Raw genomic sequence first — 24,079 nt, 5'->3', positions numbered from 1 at the left:
ATAGAGATTACCTCGTTGCCTACACTTTCTCAGAGCTAACTGGCATAACAACCATCACTCCAGATAATTAAACTCTTTCCTTTAGCACAGCACCTAATGGATACAGCTGCAAGAGAAAGGAGATTCCTGCATCCACGTCAAAAAAGTTTCAAGCAATGATATAACCTGCATGTCTCCAAATGTAACATTTAGAATTATATAACATGTAAGCACAAAACTATAACAATGAAGGGGGCCTCCAGATCAGTAAATAAAGCAGAATTAAGGCACTTATTATGTCGGTTGATATTGTTAACTGTCAGGATCCCTGTCGGACCTGGTGTGTGTTAACCTCTGTTTCCCCCCCAATCTCCTCTCCTCATGTGTCTGTCATTTCCCTGTTTGTTGTTATGTGCCATGTGCTCTGGGATTTTCCTCTGCCTCCAGTCACTCCCATGGCCACACCCCTGTCTAGTGCACAGCTGCGGACACTCCAGCCGATTACCTCTCGTAGGCTGACACACCAGACTCTGATCACACTAATCCTTCCACTGCCACTATATCAACCCTGGTCCTGCAGTCCGGGGTGGTCAGTTCGTACCGTCTTTCACCCGCTTCAACCCTGTATCGTCTTCTGCCTCGGTAGCCTTACGGCCGTTCTGTAAGTTCCCCTTTGACTTTCCCCGGACTAACGACTTTACTTTCCTCTCCACTACGGGTGTAAAGTCTGCTGAGTTGCCAGCCTCCGGTGTCGAGCCACGGGACATCACACCATCGATCTGCCTGCCCTCCTGTGTCGGACCACGGGCTCCACACATCCCCGCCTTCAACTCTGGCGAAATAAAATCTGTTTTACCAGACTCTGTCTCCTGTGGTCTTGCTATTGGGTCCTCCTCTTGAACTCCCGTGACAGAACGGACTGACCAAAAATGGACTCAGCAGGCCACCGTTGGGATGGTCGTCTCCCTGGGTGGGTTGCACAGTTTGTGGGAACCCGCCCTGCCTTTGGAGGGCCTCGGAGGATCCAGAAGGCAAACTGTGACTTGTGGGAATCAGGGGACCAACGTTTCGAGCGCTTTTCCCCTGAGGGGCATGAACCGTTTGCGGGAACCCGCATGATCTTGGGAGGGCCTCCGAGTTTTCAAAGGGCTAACCGTGACCTGACGGACTGCCCTGTCAACCCTCGAAGGAGGCAGAGAAAGGGTCAGCAATCTCCCGTTCCCTCTGGGCCGCAGCAGTTAGTCCCACTTTGGGAGATATGCTGGGCCAGAGGAGGGCCTCCAGGGCCACTGAGCTTCCAGCGGGCTAGCCTCGAGCTGGAACTAAGCCGCCCTGTTACCCCTAAGAAGAGGCAGAGGCAGAGGAAGGGTCAGATCCCCGTTCCCGCTGGGCCGCAGCCGACTCCAGCTCCCCGTGTTCGGTCGGCGATCCAGCCGACTCCAGCTGTCACCTTCGAGCCGCTCCCGGTCGCCTCCGCCTCTCCTGGACCCGGCTACCGCCGCCTCAGCGCCACAGCAGTCTCCGGACCCGGCCGTCGCCGTCTCAGCTCCGCAGCAGCTCCCAGACCCGGCCGCCGCCAATGAGTTGAGCCTATTCCTAGCAGGCTTTGCCATTTGGTTGAGCCACCTCAGAGCCACAGCTGTCCCCAGTCCCGGCCGCCGCAGTCTCCGAGCAGCAGCGACCTCCAGCCCCGGCCGCCGCCATCGAGTGCCTTCCGGTGTCGAGCCACGGGACTCACATCGTCGATCCTCTTGAACTCCCGTGACATTAACAGGCCACTGTGATCACTGCATTAACCACACAGATCATTTGATACATGTACTGAGGAGGGATCAGAAAAATGCTACCTGTTGACTTGGCTGAAGTTGCAGGTGCTGCTTTCTTTTTGTAATGTCAGTGGAGAAAGATGGGGGATTTGACTGTAATTTCGGCTGCTACTATCACAGGCCAAGTCCCTTTTAAGTGCATCAAATACTGACGGACACTTGGAAAGGGTGAAGAATACTGATGCGTGTTGGAGAGAGGGATGTTTACACGTCTGGGGTGGTATGTTTTTGAGCTTTTTCCAATCAGCTCGTAAGTACAATAAATGACAAACCAAATTAGTTTCTAAAAAAAGGTGTCACATCTAAAAATTCAATGCACATAACTCACATTCAGATTTCTAGTAGCAGAAGTTTTAGCAGCTTCTTAGTTACACACACACCATCACACACACACACACACACACAAGCATGGGGAGAAAATGTGTGTGAGAGATGGCGAGACAGAATGAGAAATGGATACAAGGAGGTATGAGAGAGAGAGAAGAAATGGAGTAATAACAACGAGACGGAGACGAAGCATGGGGGGAGGGAGGAAGAGAGAAACGCGAGGAGGAGATGGAGAGAGAGCAGGTGGGCGATGATACACCAAGCCCGCCATGAAATATTCAATCTTTAATCAGACTCCCCACATTCCCTAACGAGGCGTGAGAAAGATGAATTAGCCCTTTGAGTTTAGGGAGCTGATCCACACAAAACTATCTCCTGCAACACACACACACACACACACACCACCAGGCTCAAGAATACACACAGAACCAGATGTGTGCATTTTCACACACATACAGTAATAGAAGGACCCGATATGTGTAGTTTGTTTTCACCGAGATTGCAATTGAGATTAATGGACCACCCATGGGACAGAGAGACGAATAGGGGCATGGACACGGACACACACACGGACACGGACACACACACACACACACACACACACACACACGCAAGATAACCTTGCAAACAGAGATGCAAATGTAGTCATGGCAGCAATCCCACTCTATTCTACATGAAACGACATGTATTAAAGCACATTATTTGTTCTACTGCTTCACATATACGTCTGCAGAAATAATAAGATAATGCCAGAAAAAACTAATATATATACGCAGTTCATTTGCATTTGCATTTGTGAATGTTTCATAGCGAAGTTGTCATTATTCTGTCTGCAAGATGTGTTGTTGTTTTCTTTTGGTGCTGAAGTGTTTAATGAAGGGGAACCGGTAGCACATCAAAGAAATGTCTGGTACACAGCCGACATGTCTCTGTTAGAAATATTTATGAGCTCCGTCTTGGCTACGGAAAAATTTCATCGTGCAGCTTTGGAAAGCAGCACACCAACACATATTTTATCTCAATACGATTGGCTATATCTACTTTAAAGGCCCCGACATTGATCCTGCTTTTTCAGTCCACTTCAAGGTTGCTGCTACGTAGCTAGCAAGCTACAAGATCAACATGTTTGAATCCTCAAGGCTCTGATTGGTCAATTGTCTGAATTCCTTTGAGAGACAAAACATTATTAAGCTGCACACCTGGACATAAAATGCCTGAAAATATGTTTTGACTGTAGGATTTAAAGTGGACAACATATTTTCAGTGCTTGTGCACATACATTTGGATATCTGGAGTTCCTACCAGCCTACAAACTGTGAAATAACGCCCAGTCAGATTTTGGGAGTTAAGTAGATCAGAAAACATGTGATTCAACAAGCCAATCAGATTTCGATCTCCTTACTATGTCACATGCAGGCTGTGAGACTTTTAAATTCATCCTCCAAACTATAATATATGTTTTATTTTACGTGTGTGTGACTACAAACTGCATTTTGTTGCACAACCCTGTCGTCCAATGACAATAAATGGACCTTGTAACGTTGTAATATACCGGCCACAGCTTGAGAAAGGGGTGCACCATATGTTTTCTCACAAGACGATTGGAGCAGACTGGGCTCTTTTGGTCGGGGGGGCTTAAAGAGACAGGCGCTAAAACACAGCGTTTCAGACAGAGGGTGAATATAGGTATATAGGTATATACAGACAAACAGTATGAGGAAAATAATGTGTTTTTTCCACATTAAAGCATGTATACACGTTCCAGTAGAAACCCCAAAACACATGCTATTTGTAGGACGGAGAGCATAGGAGGCCTGAAATGAAGGCATGACAAGTTGTGTCTGTATACCTTTAAGTGAGATGGGTTCCTGGAGATGAAATACTAGAACACATTTAGAAACAGCTAGTTCCTCTGCATTGCTATCAGAGCCACGGAGCATTTTCATTGACTTTTACAGAACGCAGAGCTAAGAGGGACTGTGGTCCCAACGTCACAATTCATACGCGCGAGCACACACACACACATTATGTTTAATAAAGGTGTGTAAAAGGCAGATGCATTAGTCGGTAAGGTTAGTCTGTCAAACATGCCTTCATTATTCCTAATTCTCACTCTCCTGTATTTTATATTCAGAATTAGCAAGAATGAGCCGAGCCAATTTATTATCACAACAAGCACAAATAAGCTAATAATAGGCATATTCATAAGAAACAATGTGCCTTAATGCGTATTTATAGATAAATAAGTGGTTATAATGCAATTAGTAGCCAATGACTATATGTAGCTCCTATATGAAATTTAAGATAATATAGTTGATGCTATTTGTACGATAACAAAACTTACAATGATGATATAGACAGATATTATATATGATCTGATTCTATTGGAGAATATAATATGCATGCATGCCTCTCCCCATTGGTGTTCTCCTCGAGTTTCAAATGCAGCGTTGGCTTTATAAGTTGCCAGCATGTCAGTGTTATGCTTACAGCTTGTTGCACTGCCCCTAAGTGGCCAGAAAAAAACAATTAATTACGGTCTTAAGTAACAGGACTTTTTTTTCCCCCTGTAATTTGAATTGTTTTAAAATAATATGTCAGGCATTCCCCAGAGGGCCCCAAGAAGAAATGCTGAAAAACACTTGGTTTTTATAGTCACTGTTTATCTTTTTTAATATCCGGCGTGCTGGAGCACGGAGCCAAAACAACATAAAAAAAAGAATGTGTCACAGTCCTACTACTTCCAGAATTCCCTGTATGACTAGCATTATGTCTCAAGTGTAAAAAACGAAAAGCCACGGCAGCTCTGAAGCCAAGTGGTGAGTCAATGCTGCTAAAGTCTGTCATCTCTCTGTGTAAAGATGACAGACTACTATCTAAAATAACAGACTAAGTGGGACTTATGTCTCTGTTTGAATGTGGTTGGTAGTAGCAGACTGTGAGCGGTAAAATCTTGCCCGCAAAGTGAACGAATATATAATTTCTCTGCAGGAATATCTGCGACAGTAGTCAGTTAGTGAATGTCTAGGCTGTACAATAACAAAGAAAAGATGTATAAATAAAAAGTCTCCGTCCTAATGTTGGATAAGAAACAGACAGACACTGACCGGAGGCAGCCTGTGGCGTTGCGGAGGACCTGGGAGGAGTGCAGGTGCAGCTTGCGGTCCTCTTGTGTATGTGGGGACGTGTCCCAGCCAGAGTGGGGGATGATCACAGCGTTGGTCAGCACGGCGAGGGCGTCCTGTATGATGGGCATCTTCAGGGCGTCGCATGACGACAGGTTCCACAAAACACCTGAGGAGGACATCAGGGAGACAGAACGTCAAAAAAACTGATCCGGAGGAGAAGGGACAAAAAAACAACAACAGAGGAGGCGCAAAGGAGGAGAGACACACAACTCCAAAAAAAACCACTGACACTAAAGATGTATTCGGAGAACTAGTACAATGGGCCTTTTTCATGGAAGATATGTTGACATGTTACAGTGGGAAAAGGAACTGTTAGAAGTAATACAATTATTTATGACTGAATTCTTTTCCTGAGCAACACCTGGGTTCCGTCCAAAAATCCAGACTGCTATTTAGTCCGCCAAAAAAGTTGTGAGATTTTTGAAACCTTGGTATGAAACCAATGGTTCGCAAAATGCACTATTATTAGCAGTGAGCTATTACAGAACGCTAACACTGGACGCTGCGCCGGCATAAATATCCCAAAATGCAATGCGGTAGTGACGAAATAACAGACAACATACTGCTGCAGGGAACACATATTTTAGAAGACCAACCCAGGAAATTAGCATCAACCTGGTTCCCTCATTGGATTATTGCTCAGTGGCAAAGAAACGTTTATGATACTGCACCACTAGCTCTGTAACATCAATAACACTTCTATTTAAATCCAAGTATAAGATTCCACTTTGCTGGACGGCCAGAGAGGGTGCAAATAGCTGCTGAGCTACAGGATGCCCACCTTTACTTCACTCACTCTCAAATCACTAGAAACAGAGGCCTCGATATTCCATCGCAGCTCCAGTACCGTCGAACTAGAAACATTTCTATTGACAATAATCAGATGATGTGTGTGGTGTACAATACATGTTTTACTGTAAATACACATTAGGATGAGGACGATTAGAGTATGTGTTTCAGAAAAGTCTGTTCATGGACTCCTGAGTCGAGTTATTTTGTCACAATACAGGTGTGTACATTTTTCTCAGGAAGTTTATGATTTTTGTTCTGTTTGGCATTGCCCAGTAAGCCCAGTGTTTCTGTGACCCTTCGGTCCAGAGTAAAGCCAGACCAGAGCGCTGCAAGTGTGTCATTGTTAGGATGTGATCTGTGAGGTCTTTGTGAATCGCACAGCATTCAGGGAAGTAAATAGTAATTTGCCTGATAACATAATCTGATAATATAAGGAGAGGCTCTTGATCACATCTTTGATCATGGCACTGGTGAGGAAGAGTGAGGCCAGGAATCTGTCAGGGAAGATGCATTAGAGGAGGAAGTTATGAAGTCATGATGAAGACAACACAGAGACTTTAACGACTTTTAAGTGTCAATATTCATATTAATATTATTGTGTTATTTTGCATTTTTATGTTTTGGCAAGATTGTTTTTTGGAAGCTTTTAATGCCAATAAAGCCACATTGAATTGAATTGATTAGTCTGTGATGAATAGTATTCATTATAGTCAAAATAATCTTCTTTATACTCAAGCTCAGGTCAATAAGGCCTACAGGCCATCAATAGCAGACAAACGTTAAAAATGTTCACAAGAGCTTAAGTTGTTCAAGAAGATCTAATGCAACATTAGCTGATAATATATGTTATATCTATCGTCAAGTACACTAATACATAAACAACCCCCACTCATCATGCATCTTCAATTACACAGGAGTGATGCGTTTCAAAAGTTTGGCTAATATTGTCGAAACATGACCTTTAATTTATCGCACCACAGTGTTGCTGTTATTAATTGAGAGCGTAAACCAGAAAAAACAAAAAAAAAATGTACAGAAGCCAGTAAATCACTTACAAAAATGTTCCACCGCACTTCTCCGCTGCTCTTAATCCTCACCTGGATTCAACATACAGGGACCAGCCAACCGGGAAGATGGAGTGTGTACTCCCGCCTACCAATTACCACAAGTCGCCACAAACACACACTGAAGAGGCAAAAGCTCTGCTTCTCTGTAGTCTCTCTGTCTCTCTCTCTCTCTCTCGCTCTCTCTCGCACACACACACACACACACACACACACACAGAGACAAATCCTATAAACATAATATATAAACGGTCAAACACACTAAACTGCGGTAACCTTGCGGATCTTTGCAACACATCAAGATTGCCGTTGACCTTCCTCATATCTAACCCCCCCCCCCCCCCCCCTCTCTTCTCCTTGATGGTTGTAATTATAGCTGTAATAGTGGTAAAACATCCTATCCCTCCATCTGTGTGTCTGTGGGTTTGGAATGAGGCGTCCTCTCTTAAATGCCGAGTTGTTTACCCTCGGCTGAACAGCGAATGTGTAATTACAGCTCCTGTTATCTGTCTTTGTGGGTTTTCATGAGTTTGTCCTTTTGCGTGTGTGTGTGTGTGTGTGTGTGTGTGTGTGTGTGCATCTCTGAGCCCCCTCGACAAATCAGTCTTAACTCTGTCAGCCGCTTGGACTCGGTGCGCTTATGCCGGGTCTTAAGGCGGATTGTCAGTTTGTGGTCAGGAGGAGTTTCTAAATGACGAGCTTCTGGCCATTGTGACGGTAATTAGCCGGCCGTGTCACGTTAGCCAAGAGTGTTTTCCCTCCGTCTCATCTCGTCTGCTGCTCAAGAGGGTTAAAGGAGACGCAGTGTTTCCCTTTTGATAACCTTGACCGTGGATGCGACACGTATTCATTCGAGCTGACCTTGATTTCCACATCTGGGAGCCAGCATGTGCTGCTGGGGAAGGCTTGTTCCCCCCCACGGTTTCACAAAGTGAATAATACTACAAAGGGAACTGATGTCATCATTCTGTAGAGTAGTTTGGGAGATGAGCTTGTTGGCCGTCTTACCTACAGTTAAATGAGAAGGTCTATTTTATCTCTGTAAGCTGTTAGCTTAACTCAATATGTCATAGCTTACTGCGATACACCATTAGCTTACAATGGCTAATTTGCCAGAGTAGGAAGTAGTTTCTATGTACGCGTATGGTCTGTTGATCATCCAGAGTAATCAGGACATATTTTGGGGAGAGGCATATGTATATGATCTTTTTCTTTTTAGTTAAGTCAGAAAATGTGTTACTTTGGCGGATTGGGTGAACAACACTTCTTTCTAGAATTCTTGAAACGTGGATGCTGTGAGTGCATGTTCTCGCCACGCTATGTACGTCTGAATCATTACAAGAATGTGCGGTTGGGTGTTGGTTACAATCTATGTCAGTAAAAATATACTGTTGAAGAACACCAAGGCAGCTTACCGGGATGAACAAACACGAATCTCATCCACACTGTCAAATTCAGTTTCAGTGAAACGCCGTTAATATACAGGACTGTCTCAGAAAATTAGAATATTGTGATAAAGTTCTTTATTTTGTGTAATGCAATTAAAAAAACAAAAATGTCATGCATTCTGGATTCATTACAAATCAACTGAAATATTGCAAGCCTTTTATTCTTTTAATATTGCTGATTATGGCTTACAGCTTAAGAAAACTCAAATATCCTATCTCTAAATATTAGAATATCATGAAAAAGTATACTAGTAGGGTATTCAACTAATCACTTGAATCGTCTAATTAACTCGAAACACCTGCAAGGGTTTCCTGAGCCTTGAAAAACACTCAGCTTGGTTCAGTAAACTAAATCACACGTATGGGGATTATCACAATATTCAAATTTTCTGAGACAGTCCTGTATATCAGCCCAGACAATAATTTGTGCATTATGTTCTTTGCATTTATAACTTCTTTTTTTTGTCACTGTTAAATGTACGGACCATTGACAGCTGTTTGCCAGAGTCATTTCTTGCTGTGCAGAGTATGACATCGTCTTCCTGAGGTGAAAGGCAGCGTGATTATATCTTTGATCTGAAACACTGGCTCACAAACACACAAACTATCTCACACACACTACATAAACACTAAATGTGGCCTCGTATTAGTGCATGCTACATGCAGGCACACACACACACACACACACACAAAGCCATGAGTGTATGACAGCTGAAGGGGGTTAATTGCCTCAGCCTTACATCATGAGTGGCAGCAGGAGGTTAGCAATGCGCTGTCATATGGTGGAAGGGGAAATGAATATGATGGCAATCTCTCTTTGTCTCTTAACCATTTCCCATCGTTATCTTCACTCCCCTGTTGTATGTCTCTCTTCTGCAACATCGTGGCACATATCTTTGTCTTCTCTTTATTTTTTTTCTCCGTTCCCCAATTCTCCTGATGCATTTCGTAGTGTTCCTTTGTGGACTCTTGTTCTTGTCAAAAGACCTTTTAAAGAACTTGTACAAAGTGTGTTCTTTGAGTGTTTTTTGTTGTGTTTTTCCAATTTGCTGGACTTCACCCTTCCAAACAGTGTGTCATGGTGTTGGAAATCGTTCAAAAGAATAAGAGACCGTTGCTTTGAAAAACTGACCATTTCTATGAAAAACAGTTTCTACTGTACATTTCTCTGAATGTCAGACATTTATTTTTTATTTTTAGATCAATAACACCATTATCATAGCTCTGTAACCTGTTCACTCTAGTCTAAAGGGATTCATTTGGCAAAAATGACCCACTCTCTGTACACCGTCCCCTGTGTGTCAGCGCCTTGACGAGCTGCCTGTAACCATGTTTTGTGCGCAGCATCTCTAAAGAGCCCACACCGATGATGTGACCTTGAAGACAGCGGGGTGCCTTTGTCACAAGAGAGAAGCAGGCGCCGTGTAAACTGCACGCCATTTCAACGGGTCAGTAGAAGGCTTCGGATTCCTTTCAACAACTCAACGGATGAATCAGTCGTCATCTTCTGTGATTTGCTGTCATCGTCAGAAGCAGAGCAGAGTGTAGAAAACAGTCGATCACAGGTGTCATGTTGAGCCTACAGCTTGTTAGTAGATTTTTGGATCTTTAGTTATTGTTCTTCAACCATACGGTTTCTAGTTATGCCACATACATATACTACATATGTATAGCCACATTCCAAATCTCAGTCAGTTATGGAAATATAATAATTTAACAAATGTTTCTTTTTCTCAAAGAAATGTGTGAACAAGTACATTGTACAATCAAAGGTGTTCAAAGGTAGACGCTTCCCTTTTTTTTTTTTCAATTAAAATATTTATTTTTGAAATCAAGTAACCATCCCCGGGAGGAGGCTCTCCCTCTGCGTCATGACCCATGACATCCATATATTAGCATAATATTAACATAGTGACATATCAATTCTTAGAATAAAGCAGAAGAGATGTCAGTTGGATGGGTCTCTCAGATGAAGAAGACTTGCACACTGTAACTACTGACACAGTACAGCAGCAAACGCGCTACACTTCGGAGTCCCAGCGCTCACGGTGTTTATTCAGGCATCTGAGAGGAAAAGGCTTAATTTGGTTGCCCTCAATTTTTTGCACACATTTATTGCCTTAGGCGTAAGCTTTGCTCTTTGTTTTCATAATGAGGTGAGCATCGATCACTGTTAATCACTTGGGCCACAAAGGCCTTCAGCTTTGTGTTAATGAGCCTCGGTCGTATAGCGTGGAATCATGTTTGTTCAGTTTGGGTCCTTTAATGACATTGTCATTAAAAACAGTGTAGCTAAGCAGAATGCTGTAGATCACATCAAGGTCAACCAGCAAAGATGTAAAGCTATATACCTCTGCTACTGTACTGTATTTTTTAAATCTTTTTTTAAGATTTATTTGACATTTTGGCCATTATTTGAGGCTGGCTGAAAATGGGGGTTGGAGAGAGAGGCGTGTGAGATGCAACAAAGGTCCCAAGGCTGGAATTAAACTCGGCTACCAAGCCTGCTACTGCAGCGTTATGTCTTTATTTATTCATTGCATCATATCTTATTCCATCTTTAGTGTTGCAGGTGTTTTGCCGATGCAGGCGGGCAGAAAGAGAAGACTGACACACTGATAAACTACTGTAATAATACCATACGTACATTTTGCTCACGTTTCAATCTGGTGTTGACAGATTAAAATATTATTTACCTGCAATTATGAAACAGGTTGAGCATTAAAACCTTTCACTGAGGAACTGAATTAAAAGTCCAGTTTCAAATAAAGTAAGCATGGTATAACTTAAAGGGATCGTTCAGGTCTTTTGAAGTGGGGTTGTATGTGGTACGTCATAGTCAGTGTATCACTGACAGCAGATGAAGGTCGGCATTGCTCCAGTTTGGAGAAACAGGCAGGAGTACCAGCACGGGAGCTAAACAATGTACTGCTGTGGATGCAGGAGCAAAACGTAACTAGACACAACAAATAAATGAATATCAGTTTAGGTGTACACTATATTTTGAATATTTTCACCACCTTACCTTGCCGTCAGACCGCCCTTTCCGACAAGGTAGCAAACCTGTTCAATTGCTCTGTTCAAAACCACAGACTCCACTAACAAAAACAGACATTTTCACACGATAACTCAAACTCGTTAATAACAAACAGGTTTTGTCAAAGGAGTCTTGTGGCTTTGAAGAGAGCATAGATGGATATAACGGCTTCAGTTCCCACGTCAGAAAATCTCTGACTTCAAGGTAAAGCAGTGGAAATATTATAAATATAGCGTACACTTAACTAACTTTTTTTGGTGACTTAACTATATTTCAGTGCCGACCCCCTTTCTGTACGCCAGCATCAAGTTCTTTTATTTCTATATTAGAAATTATTTTTAAAAAGACGTGGACTGATATTAGTTTTTACATAGTTCATGTTTGCACTATATGGAGCACTATATACACCATGTGTTGCAGGGAACTCGTATAAAACACGTTCCGATGACTTGATGGCACCAATCTTAACCCGTCTTAACTTGGTAAACAATCCATAATTGTCCCCTGTTTTAACCCGTGTTTCCCTCCTTCTTTCGAGGCGCCGCTCTACACCTCTCTGCTTTGCCTGAGCTGGATGAGCACGGCGACCAGATCGCATCCAGACTGCGGGAGAGTTCCAGTCACAGTGTGAGCCTGACAACTTCTATATCTGCTTATAGGGGAGCTGACAGCAAACATGAGCAATCCAGACCTGCCACTTACGATGATGTGCTCTGCTGTGACCGGATGAAAAAGTTGCTTTGTGATGACAAGTGGAACAACAGCCACTGATGATGTGCAACATTTTAAAAAAAGGGAAAAAAGAAGTTCAAGGAAGCGCAGCATTTCCTCTGTCAATAATTACTCCTTTCCGTTTCTTAATGCATTTAAAACAAATGAATCAATATTTCATAAATCACTTTCAAGCCAGGATCAATAATTGTAGATCAAAACTGAGATACGGAAAGACTTTTGCTGTAACTGAGCTACAAAAACACTTACAGGCAGTAATTGTCTTTGACAACCTCAGAAAATACCCGCTTACAAATCGCATGAATACATCCAAGCAATCACATTACGCTCCGATGTCAGCTGCATCGAATCTGCAGGTAGAGCTAATATCTGTCCTTTCAAAGCAGCTTTATTCCCTCGAGATAATCATCTTCAGTTCTGAACAGACATGGAAAAGAGAGCGAGAGAGAGAGACATTATTAAACCAAAAGGAGAGAAAAAGAAAGAGAGCTCAACAACCTTTTTCTTTTCCCTTTTTGTGCCATCAAACAAACTTCGCATTTGTGTGGGTAGCTGAATCTGTAGCTAGCAAGGCAGGCAGCTTGACTTCCCACTGTGATCCTGACTCAAAATGCTCACCAGAGAGAGAGAGAGAGAGAGAGAGAGAGAGGCAGGGAGGTTAGGCGATTTATAGAGAACGAGTGGAAAAAGTGGAGACAGAGAAAGGCAAAGAGGACAGGAGGAGAATGGGAGACCAATTACGAAACCCCAACCATAGAGGGATAGGGGAGTTAAGCAAGAGAGTTTAAGAAACAGGGGGAGAGATAGTTATTTCCTCTGGGTCCTTGAGAGAGAGAGAGAGAGAGAGAGAGAGAGAGAGAGAGAGAGAGAGAGAGAGAGAGAGAGAGAGAGAGAGAGAGCGCAGTCTGTCTGCGTCCGGTCGGCCATTCAACTGATTAATTTGTGACAGGAGGGATTTCTGTGCTTCGTGCCTTGAATTTCTGCTCTAATTTATATGGTAATCTTCTTTAAGACTCTGGCAGCATACCAAAAACAATCTTTTATTTCCATCTCTGCTAAGCCTAACCCCTTTTCTATACTCATTAAAGTCATATAAACATATATGTGTGGCGCATGTGTTGGTATAACTCCGAGGACAGCGTCTCGATTTCACTTCCCTGCGCTCGGTTTGGGTGCGCGTCAGTATTCATGGCTGTCCATTACCATGAAGGATGCTTAAAATGTTTGTCCCTCACCAGAAATCTCATGTCCAAAAACAACAACAACACAGTATGAGATAAATTACTTTTTCTTTTTGCGTTTTCGATGCTAGCATTTTTGAAATCCTTGGACTCCAAAGTATCTGCGCGTTGCAACACTGCCATGCCAGGGAAAGATTGTGGTTGTGGCACGTAAACGTTGGTCGTAGTACGGTAGATGACCAAAAGACTTGGTAAAGGTAAGGAGAAGACCATGGTTTAGATTAATACACCTACAAATGTTAATTGTGAAAGCGAAAACTGTGGTCTTGTTAAAAAGTCAGATGTACTACACTCAAGATTGGCAGAATCATCCAATCAGTCAGTCATAGCTGAAAAAGAATTGCTGACATTTTGCTAGCTCTAGCTAACATTACACTCTCCAATTTTTCAAACCTAGAAAGAACTTAAAGTGAATTGCATAAGAGTGAGATCATCTCTAATGATCCGTGGCTCTGCTCTGAAACACCAATGAGTCGTAATATTAAATAATTCATTCTCAGTAGTACTGAGTACTCCGCTTTCACGTCAACAGATCCATCAATGAACTCCATCTCTTGATGAAGAGCTTTTCTGTTTCCACGTTTAAAACGTTTAAAATGAATTCACACATTTTTAACTACCGGTTGTCTGCACCAACTGGCCCACAGTGTAACGCACTTGGTCCAACTTGGTCGGATCAATCCTGATGCCAAATCATTAATTGGCCCAACAATCATGATGTCCTACTGATCACAGTCTAATGCATAAGGGCTCTAGCCTTCACGGTTTCCTAATATCAGCCTAAAACACAGTGTTTAAACATTAAACAGTCCTAGAAAGCAGAAATAACTAAAATCCTGTTTTCCAACAAGCCTTGAAACACTGTGCTTCTGACAGGCCCTACAGCAGAGATGTTTTCATGAGTGTGGGCGATGCTAAGAGAAATCCATTTTTTCTCATATGACTCCAGGATTGGAATGCCCCCCCCTGAGGATCCTTGATGTAGATCAGTTTGAAAATGGAGTAGTATTCCTCTTTTAGCCCTGTCGTCTCTCCATCATCCTCCGGAGGAAAAAGACCTTTTAATGCCAATTAGAAAGGGATTGCGAGGACATATAAAGTAAAAAGTGTAAAAAAAAAAAAAAAAACACTGGTCGAGCACTGCCTGGTAATCCTTTTGATGGCGAGAGGCCTCGTGGGTTTAGAAACTCAAAATTGTCGATCCTGACTACACTTTTTACAACGTGGATGATATTTGTGTTTACCGACGGAGAATACAAACCTGCTGTTGACGGTGCAGTGCAGCCCTTTCCACAGAATCTTATTTTGACAAGTCAACAGCACTTGATGAGTGCTGGGAAGCAGGCAGGTGGCAAACAATTCTCTCCTGTGTGTGTGTGTGTGTGTGTGTGTCTATATTTGTGCTCATGTGTAGTACAGAGAGTACAGTGTGTTTCTCCTTCTCCACACCTTCGCAGTGTGTGAGGAAAACGATATATAATAATGTGTCTGCATGTATGGGCCTGAATATAAATGCAAGTTGATTATATTTGTGCACAGATCTATGTGCACACCTAATGGGGCAAGGTTTTCCTGTCATATTAGATTATTATTTTCCCGGATTACTTTACTCAAAATAATTGATTTCAAACACAAAGCTGCAAATATTATAACACGACATGAACTTTCCTTCTTTTCTGGTTTTATTCGTTCATACTTCTAACAGTATGCTGTGACTTTAATCATTCTTCTTAAAGTAATGCCTTATTAAAAGATAATGTATTACAACTATGTGGATAATCTATTGCATAAAGAAAAAGTCAGTGAGAGACCAGCAATTATGAAGCAAATATAATGCTTTATAATATGTTATGATTATTGTTATAAAGCATGATGGATATTTATGAGTACTTTAACTATACAGTGCACACAAGCAGATAATAATGCATTATATATTTGTTTTGAATGCATTATAGACATTTGGCCTCATTGACAATTTTACCAAGGTTTCAATACATTTTAAATATTTGAAAATAGTAAAGATTCAAACTGAAGACCGTAGTCTCAGCACAGCCCTGGTTATATGGGAGTGTATGGAGTTATTTCCCTTCATAGATTTAGCATTCTTCATTCACTCGTTATAAAACACATTTTTGCCAACAGGCTGAGCTGTAAGCTGCCATTTTAGAACAAGAAGTAATAGGAAGAAACTTCTGCACCTGAAAATGTGACCTCTGGGGTCGAACTTTGAGTATGAGCAGCTGCGTGGTAGTTTTACCTGTGAGCAGCTCCCGGATCTCCACGTCTGTGGTCTTCCGGAGCAGTCGCACCAGAGCCGGGATGCCCCCGCAGTTCTTCAGGGCGATCTTGTTGTCGTCGTTGGCTTTGCCGTACACCAGGTTCCTCAGGGCTCCGCAGGCGCTGCGGTGCACGTCGTTCATCCGGTGGTCCAGCAAGTCCACCAGCAGCTGGATGCCACCCTGCCGCCGGATCTGACACGACAGAGGAGGGAGGATGTAGTTAAGGGGACCGCCACGGGAAACACAAATTCTGTGCGTTTGGACCAATTTCCACCAACACAATAATCAATATAAGTATCTAAACAATATCAGGGCGTGTTCATGTCAACTATAGAAAATGATTTCCCACTTCTGATGCTGTGTTTGGAGAAACTGCTATCATGTAAACATTATTTTTTCCACTTTTTCCAATAGGGTGACAGGCACTGTGGCACTGATGCAAGATATATTAAAATAACAGCCACTCTTCCATCTGTCCCATGCTAAGTGTCTGCAGCCCTCGCCGCTTTCCTCTGTCTAGACACAGAGGAAATGTAGGGCAGACGGCCTGCTTTCTGTAAAAACAAGGGACACGTTAGTGAAGAAAGGCAGTCGTGCTTGTACATTGTGTCTTTCGTGCTCCAGATAAAAAGGTACGTCGGCATGAAGGCTGTAACAGCTGATTCACTTTGGTTGACAATATCAAACAAAGAACGGATTACTCAGAATCTAGATGTTGGATCCTCAAGTAACAGACCCTGTAATGACTGGGTTGTGTCAGCAAGGAATCTACGTCTGTCTGTATGATGTGTGTGTGTGTCTGTATGTGTATTTAGCATAGACTGTGTATAAGAAGTGGAAGTAATCATTGTGACATCACCCATTGGTTTGTGGACTGCCGTTATGAAGCCTCGAGTTTGGCAATTTGGCCTTTGCCATCTTGACTTAGTGAGACCTGTCAATCACAGTAAGCCCGCCCTAAAGCATCCCCTGCTTTATGGTCTGTTTGACTCTAAATGGACCATAATTTAATAAATGAACATCATGCTGTATTGAAGACTTGAAACTATAGCGAATGAGACCATAAACTCATGTTTACAATGTTTACTGAGTGAGAAGTAGAGTTATCTTCTCATAGGTTCCATGCAATCGCACTTCTTTTTGCAACCGGAGGAGTTGCTCCCTGATGGCCATTTGAGAGACTGTAAGTTTTCAGACACTTCCGCTTTGTCTTAACTCGGCAGAACCGAAGTTTGCCACCTGGTTTTTAGCATATCTCGAGAAATGTCCATCTGAACTATACTTGACACTTGGCCGCGTATTGCTGGGGACCCGAGGACATGCAGCGTCGAAGTTGGTGCAATATTAATGCATTTAATATAGCGATAGCGCTCTTTGCAGCAGCGGTGGCTTCAGGGCTCTGCGAACTGAGTCGAGCATGTGGGCAAACTATGGCTCGTTGACTGCGGTTCACTTTTTGCTGCTGGATGCTCACATCTTCTTCATTTCCCTAGAGTCATTGAGCGATGAGTTGTTAAAAAACAGAAACTTATTAAAACTATTAATTGCAAAATTATTGTGAGGTCATTTTCCTTCAGTGGTTTCGCTCCTTAGTGACACAGAAGCGGGGACATAACGACTAACAGAACAGGTCGAGCACACGGTAGCACATCTGTACAGTGCATCCGGTGCTAGGAGACTGAACAGCCATATACATGTCCCTCAGCATCCCGTCTATTATTTCACCATTCGGGCATCTCTCTCAAGGGCGAAAAATAATCTGGCCTGTGGGTTATGAGCTTGGCAGCCACCGCTCTAAATGCTACACGCCATTCTTCAACACAATTTAAACATCAGTCATCCTTCTCATCTGTCTCTCTCTCTATCTCTAAATGCCTGTTGGCTGATTGCTGTTTGAAGAACTTTGTTTGCCCTCAAATCCATCGTCTCCATGGGGATTAATGAAGTGGAATTGAGCTGAACTGAGTTGACATTGAAGAGACGGACGGAACAGAGACACTGAGCGATGGCGGCTCCAGAGGACGGAGGGATAGACTGCAGGAACAAGGCCGTGCTCGGAGTCGGGTGTGCGTAATGAAGAGGTAACGCCACCTAATATGGACCTCTGTGGAGCAGCTGCACGCGTGGGACAGAGTTTCCTTTCAATAAAGACACGACCAATTTTTCACTACAAAAGCACGTTGAAAATGGGTGTATTTACAACCTGCCTCGTAAGTGTCTGGTCATTGACAATCTGTCAAGCTATTCATGTGTTGCTTGGCCGATATGAACAAAGATGTTTGAGAGTGTTAGGCCTTCTTGGTCTCTGCCCAGGCGGCAACCTCCGGTTCTGTAAAGTGATTTAAACTTGCATTCTCTCTAATGGCCATCAGGGGGCGACTCCTCTGGTTTCAAAAAGAAGTCTGATGTCATAGAAGTCTATGAGAAAATAACTCTACTTCTCACTTGATGTATTACCTCAGTAAACATGAGTTTATGGTCTCAATCGCTAGTTTCAAGTCTTCGATACAGCATGATGTTGTTTTAGTAATTTATGAGTATGCTTTGGGGCGTGGCTACCTTTTGATTGACAGGTAGTTACTAGGGAGTTGTCCGGTCTGGGAGTTCTCTTTGTTTTTGTCTTACAACTTTAACACTCTCTCACAGTATGTTTTCAGTTCATGAAAGATAATTGTAAGAATTTCCTCGCCTTAAAATGTTCTTATTCAGTGTTCGGTTGTACTTAACTCCACCCTCTCGTGTCACTTCTGGCTGCACAAAAACCAAGATGGCGACAGCAAAAATGCCGAACTTGAGGCATCAAAACAATAGTCCTTAATCCAGTGGGTCACGGTGACTGCTTCCACTTCTTGTATATGGTCTCTCTCTCTCTCTGACAAATGCTGAATTGGTGAAACAAAGTGTCAATATTTCTAGCATTTCTGTTACATAAAATATCTCCTGTACATCGCTGGATTTCTTGCGCAATCGGCGCAGACCCGGCAGCAGAAAGCACTGTGGAATTGTTGTTGCATTATTCCTCCATTGGTCTGTTGCATGACCATCAAAAATACTTTTAAGGCGAGCACACCCACTCACCACTCACTCAGTTGAGCACCCTTGTCCCCTGCGTTACTGCCTGTGGTACTCCAAGCACTGAAAAATCCCACTTGAAAAACTCAACAGCAGCCAGAAACAATGTTCAGCTGAACTTTTCAAAACTCCGGCAGAAAAATCAAACACTGGAGCATCTGCATTCCCATCGGCATCCCCACAGGAAATAGCTGGAAAAGTATGTTTTTGTTTGTTTTTTGATTGAATTCTTTACTGGAAGTCACCAACTCGGAATAAGAGCCAAACGTATGCATGCGGTGAATTAGGGCCAAGCAGAGTTTGGGAATTTAATCCTCTGTCTGTGAGCGCCTCTTTCTTGGCGTGTGACTGTAATGTAATGTAAAATGTAATGGTGTGGTTTCTCCTCAGAGTTCAATACCTCAGATTTAATCTTGTTGTCGCCAAAGCAGAGGTGCTGGAGGTAGGCAGCGGCGTTGGACTGGACCGATGGGAACTGATGCTGCAACATCTGGATCACCTCCGGCAGCTCCGGATCCCTCCAGCCAAACTCCCTATGGAGACACACAGAGAAAATGCAGTGTCTTGTGATGTGTGCAGTGGTAGATTTGTGTGTATGTGAGCATGTGTAGCTGAACTCGTTACTAGGCAGCTTGTCTCACTGCTGTAGCCATGATTCAAAATGCTCATCAGGGAAAAAGAAAGAGACAGAAACCAAGGTTGGAGATAAATCAAAAATAGAACAAGAAAACTAAGTTAGGCGCATTAAATACACAGATTTAAATGTGTGTATGTATTCACTGCCTGCCAGTAGGTTTAAGGTCTAATAGTTAGGATGCCTTTGTATTGGTACATAAAACAAGGAAGAAAACAGTCTGCTTCAATGCCAATTAGTGGCATTTCTTGAAAAGAAAATGAAAACCTTTCCTCATTAAATGGGATCAAAACAAGTCTTTTTCCTATATATACTTATACTGTATTGTGTACTTGAGTTTTGGGGCTGTTTCCCATGTTTTGAAAATGAAGGGAAATCTTAATGCTACAGCATTACGTTTTAAACAACAGTGTCTTTCCAACAGTTTGTGTTTGGCTCTTCCCTGTTTCAACAAGACCCCAGTGCACAAAGCCCGCTGCAGAGAGAAATGGTATTCCCAGTTCTTGTGTGGAAGTACTTGACTGTCCTGCTCAAAGTCCTAAAGCTAAATGTCATCTAAAACCTTTGGGATGAACTGGAACGCCGACTGCGAGCCAGGCTCTGTCACTCTACCTCGACCTCACTAATGCTCTTACCGAGGTTCTAAAGTCTCTTGAAAAGCCTGACCAGAAAAAAAACAGAGCGCTGAAATCAAACTGAAACTTGAGGGTTTTTGTTCTACAAGTAACCTCGTTTCAAATCCAATCGACATTTGAAACTTACTCTAATGCCTACTTACACAGCCCTGGAACAGAGTCTTTCTCAACATTGTGTTGTGATCGACGCTTTGTATGAAAAAAAGATATAATGTCAATGTTTACTTGATATTTCTGTCCCCACCTCTCTGTTTTTATGCCTTTTACAGTGTAAATGTCCCGACTCGACAACAAAGGGTGAGTCTACCAGCGAGTTGAGGGGTTTTACTTCATTTCACACTGTATACTATCTAGGTGTACATGGTTATAGCTGGTGGCATCATAGTACACAGTGCTTCACTGAGATGGTATTGTATAGTAAGTATTAGTATAACTCTTGTTGTGGGTACTGATTCTTTACAGCTTGCATTGTAATTTCTAGTCTAACTGATCTTTTATAGTTTCAATATATATTCTATTCTTGTTTTTTACCTTTCACTATTTATCTGTACTTATTTCTGTCCTTGTGCTGCTGAATTACCCACATTTATCTTATCTTAACTAACAATCAAGAACCTTGAGACAGAAATGTGCCCAGTCCTCTTCATCAATTTCCATTGAGAGTTGGCACATGTGATCAGGGCAATTTAAGCTGCCACTGGCAACCATTTTGAAAAATCGGCAACCAATTCTTGTCCTTTGTCCACCCTCAGTGCCTGCCACTGAGGGTGGACACGTCGACTGATGAGGAAGTCTGTAAAGTATCAGATAAATCGCAGAACTACAAAGAATTGTGTTCAGTTAGCATAAGAATCTTAACTACTCAAAAATATAAGGCGACTAAAAATGGCAACCATAGTTTCCGTTTCAGCAACCAAAAGCTGATGTCCTGGTTACCGGCCTGGCAACCACTGACACATGGTTTATGCACCTGATGGTTAAACATTTAGGAGACCATTAGCGTGCATCATCATAGGAAGGTGTTCAACAACAGCAGCGTCTCGGATGCACTGTAAGAGCATCCTCCTGCTGGGATGAAGCCTTTCTTCTAACGGCCCCGGCTGCTTTTGGTTTTGTAGGCAGGGTCTAGCAGTGCTTTTGCCTAAAGGCATGCTCCAGGCACACACACACACACACACACACACACACACACACAGAAACTAAGCTCGCTAACCCTACCCGTGTGTGTAAGGGGTGTGTGTGAGGGACGAAACCCGGATGATTAACGTGTGAACGATGCGATGTGAGAGAACTAATTCACAGTGAGGGATCAGAACGAGAGACGGAGGGAGGAGAGGGAGGTGGAGCTTATCGATGTAGATTATCTGTCCCCAGCGGCAACGGGATATCACGTTTCCTTGACAGCGATGGTTTCTCGGGACCAACTGAAACTGAGGCTTTTTTTTTAGTATTTCGACATGTGATTCAACATTTGACAGAAAGAAGGAGTTTGTACCTTCTGGATATTGATTTTGCTGTACATTTGTTATTACTATGCTCTGCTACTTTTCCACACATTCGGTTTCTACTTTTAAATCCACATTTTGATTAGATTTCTATGAGAAGATCTTCGGGCTGCGTATAGAAGCCCTGCTGGCTCCGCTCTTGCCTGGAACCCATTTCTCTATGATGTATCGCAGTATTGATGGAGCAACAGCCCCGAGTCCCTGCGGAGATCACTTCTAATCTAACATAAACACATGCACGCACAAACAATCTCGGGATGGCACAGACACACACAAACGCACACACACACACGCACACACACAATCGGGTGCCGTAGGACGACTCAGTGTGCAGTTTAGTGCACACAAGCGCACAATTCGGCACACTTGTAGCAGTCAAAACATACGCACGTACGCACTTATTGACTTGCATTCACACCCAGCCATCAAAGGCAGAGCAGAGCAGCCAGGATTAGAACGCTTTTGTCTCTGAGTTTCATAATGGGCCAATGGGAAAAAGCCAGCGTTTGAAAAAAAATGGGGGAATTGAAGGGAGAAGGAAGAGCGAATTATTCCAAAGGTTCTTTTTTTTCTCTCTCTCTCTCTCTCTCTCTCTCTCTCTCTCTCTCTCTCTGAAATCTTCTTTCTTTTTTTCTTTTAAACTCTCTTGTCTCAGTGTCTCTCTCTGTTTTTTCCCCCGGAGCAAAGCGGGGGGGAGAAAACGATTCCGACACAAACACACAGCCGCAACATTAACATGCATGATGTTGTTACGCACGTACAGTGGCAATGCGCTTCAATGAATGCAATGGGAGACGACATAACCTTGTTTAGGTCACCCTGTGGGTTAATTGGCCGATAAGACGTCCAACGTTATGGCAGAGCGAGCTGTCACATGTGTGTGTTTTTTTTCTTCTTCTTTTTTTTACATTGTAATTAGAAAGAGGGACACCAGCGATAAACGCCTGTAGACGTGAAGCTCCTTTAATAACTAGTAAACCAGATGGCTTCACTTATCGGACCGATTCTGGTTATGTAATCATTTGGTGAATTAAAAGGGTAAACCGATAAACATGCTAATTGAGGTTGAGGTTTGACCACTTATTCATGTTTTGTGCTTTAATGGGATGTACGGGGATTATATTCCAGGAGACGATTTTATACTTTTTAGCTATAAATACTACGAATAGATGGATATTTTGTATGAAAACATACAGCTTATGAATACAGCACGTTGATATACATTCAACTATCTAAATAAAAACTATTTCTAATATACTGCCATTTTGCACAATGAGTACTTTTACTTTTGATACTTTCAGTACATTTGGTTGTTTTTACTCAGTACTTTTACTTTAGATTTAGCATCCAAGACAGTTACTTGTAATAGAGTGTTTACATTGATTTTGTATTGTATTGTTTTGTGTTGGTTCTGTTGTTCAAGTAAATTACTTAAATACTGTTTCCACATTTTGATTTCATACAGAAAATAAAATCAAACGATAAAAAGCCTAAAGCAAGGAGAAACAATGTAGTATAACCATCTGGAAAGTAGAAAGTCAGCGTTCCGCTGAGGCCTTTATAGAGGAGAGGACGTGAGAGCAATAGTCTCTAGACCACCTTGCCTCCACCAACCATGTTGCAGTTTACATACAAACTGTTGGTCCAAAATGTCATCGCCTCATCATTTTATTCTATTAGACATTTGCATGAAATCGTCAAAGAAATTAGCATATTCATTCTTGGTAATGGCCCAAAAACTGTTTTGTGAAGTCACGGTAACCTTTGACCTCCAAAATCTAATCGGTTCAACCTTGAGTACTTCAATATTCCTCCGTCCTGTTTCTTGAAAACTGCGTTTAAATGGTGAAAAGAGCTTGCGAAAGAGCTTTTCCGGTCCATTATTAATTAAGCAAAACAGCGCACAGTGCTGCTACCGGCACATCGGTGGCCGAGGAGTAAACATTACTCAAAGGCCAAAGTGGCATATTTGGCAGCACTATAAAATAAAAATGCTCTCTTTCTTTTCACTCATTCTGTCTTCTACTACATTTTTCTCAAAGTGAGAGGTCAAAGTGGGGGCAGACACATTTAACTACAGACACAGATACACACAAGTGGTACTTTCTATATATAATAGAATGGACAGTTAAAGTGATAGTCCAGATTCCTTTATGTGGGGTTGTGCTTAGGTACCTATCCATAGTCACATTCCCCAAGTTTGGAGGAAACAGGGAGCAAAGTAATGAACTGCTGTGCGGAGACAGCAGCAAAACACATTTTAGTCAACTAAAAGAAAAGCCCACTTAAAAAATCAGTTTAAGTGTATGCTGTATTTAGA

General features: G+C 42.5%; 1 protein-coding gene across 3 annotated transcripts in view; it reads right to left on the bottom strand.

The window, feature by feature from the left end:
- Positions 1–24,079, bottom strand: part of LOC306705867 (catenin delta-2-like) — a gene marked incomplete at both ends in the record, with an annotated part of 121,564 nt that overhangs the window by 18,694 nt on the left and 78,791 nt on the right. For all 3 annotated transcript variants that reach the window (XM_079172730.1, XM_079172731.1, XM_079172732.1), the window contains 3 exons: positions 5,240–5,426; positions 15,892–16,105; positions 19,386–19,518. In XM_079172730.1, the coding sequence (XP_079028856.1) occupies positions 5,240–5,426; positions 15,892–16,105; positions 19,386–19,518 (534 nt within the window). The remainder of the gene's footprint in view (positions 1–5,239; positions 5,427–15,891; positions 16,106–19,385; positions 19,519–24,079) is intronic.

Source organism: Pholis gunnellus (assembly GCF_910591455.1).
Source record: "Pholis gunnellus genome assembly, chromosome: 14".
NCBI classification, from domain to species: Eukaryota; Metazoa; Chordata; class Actinopteri; order Perciformes; family Pholidae; genus Pholis; species Pholis gunnellus.
Note: the sequence above shows the minus strand (reverse complement) of the source record. Positions and strands in the feature narration are given on the sequence as shown.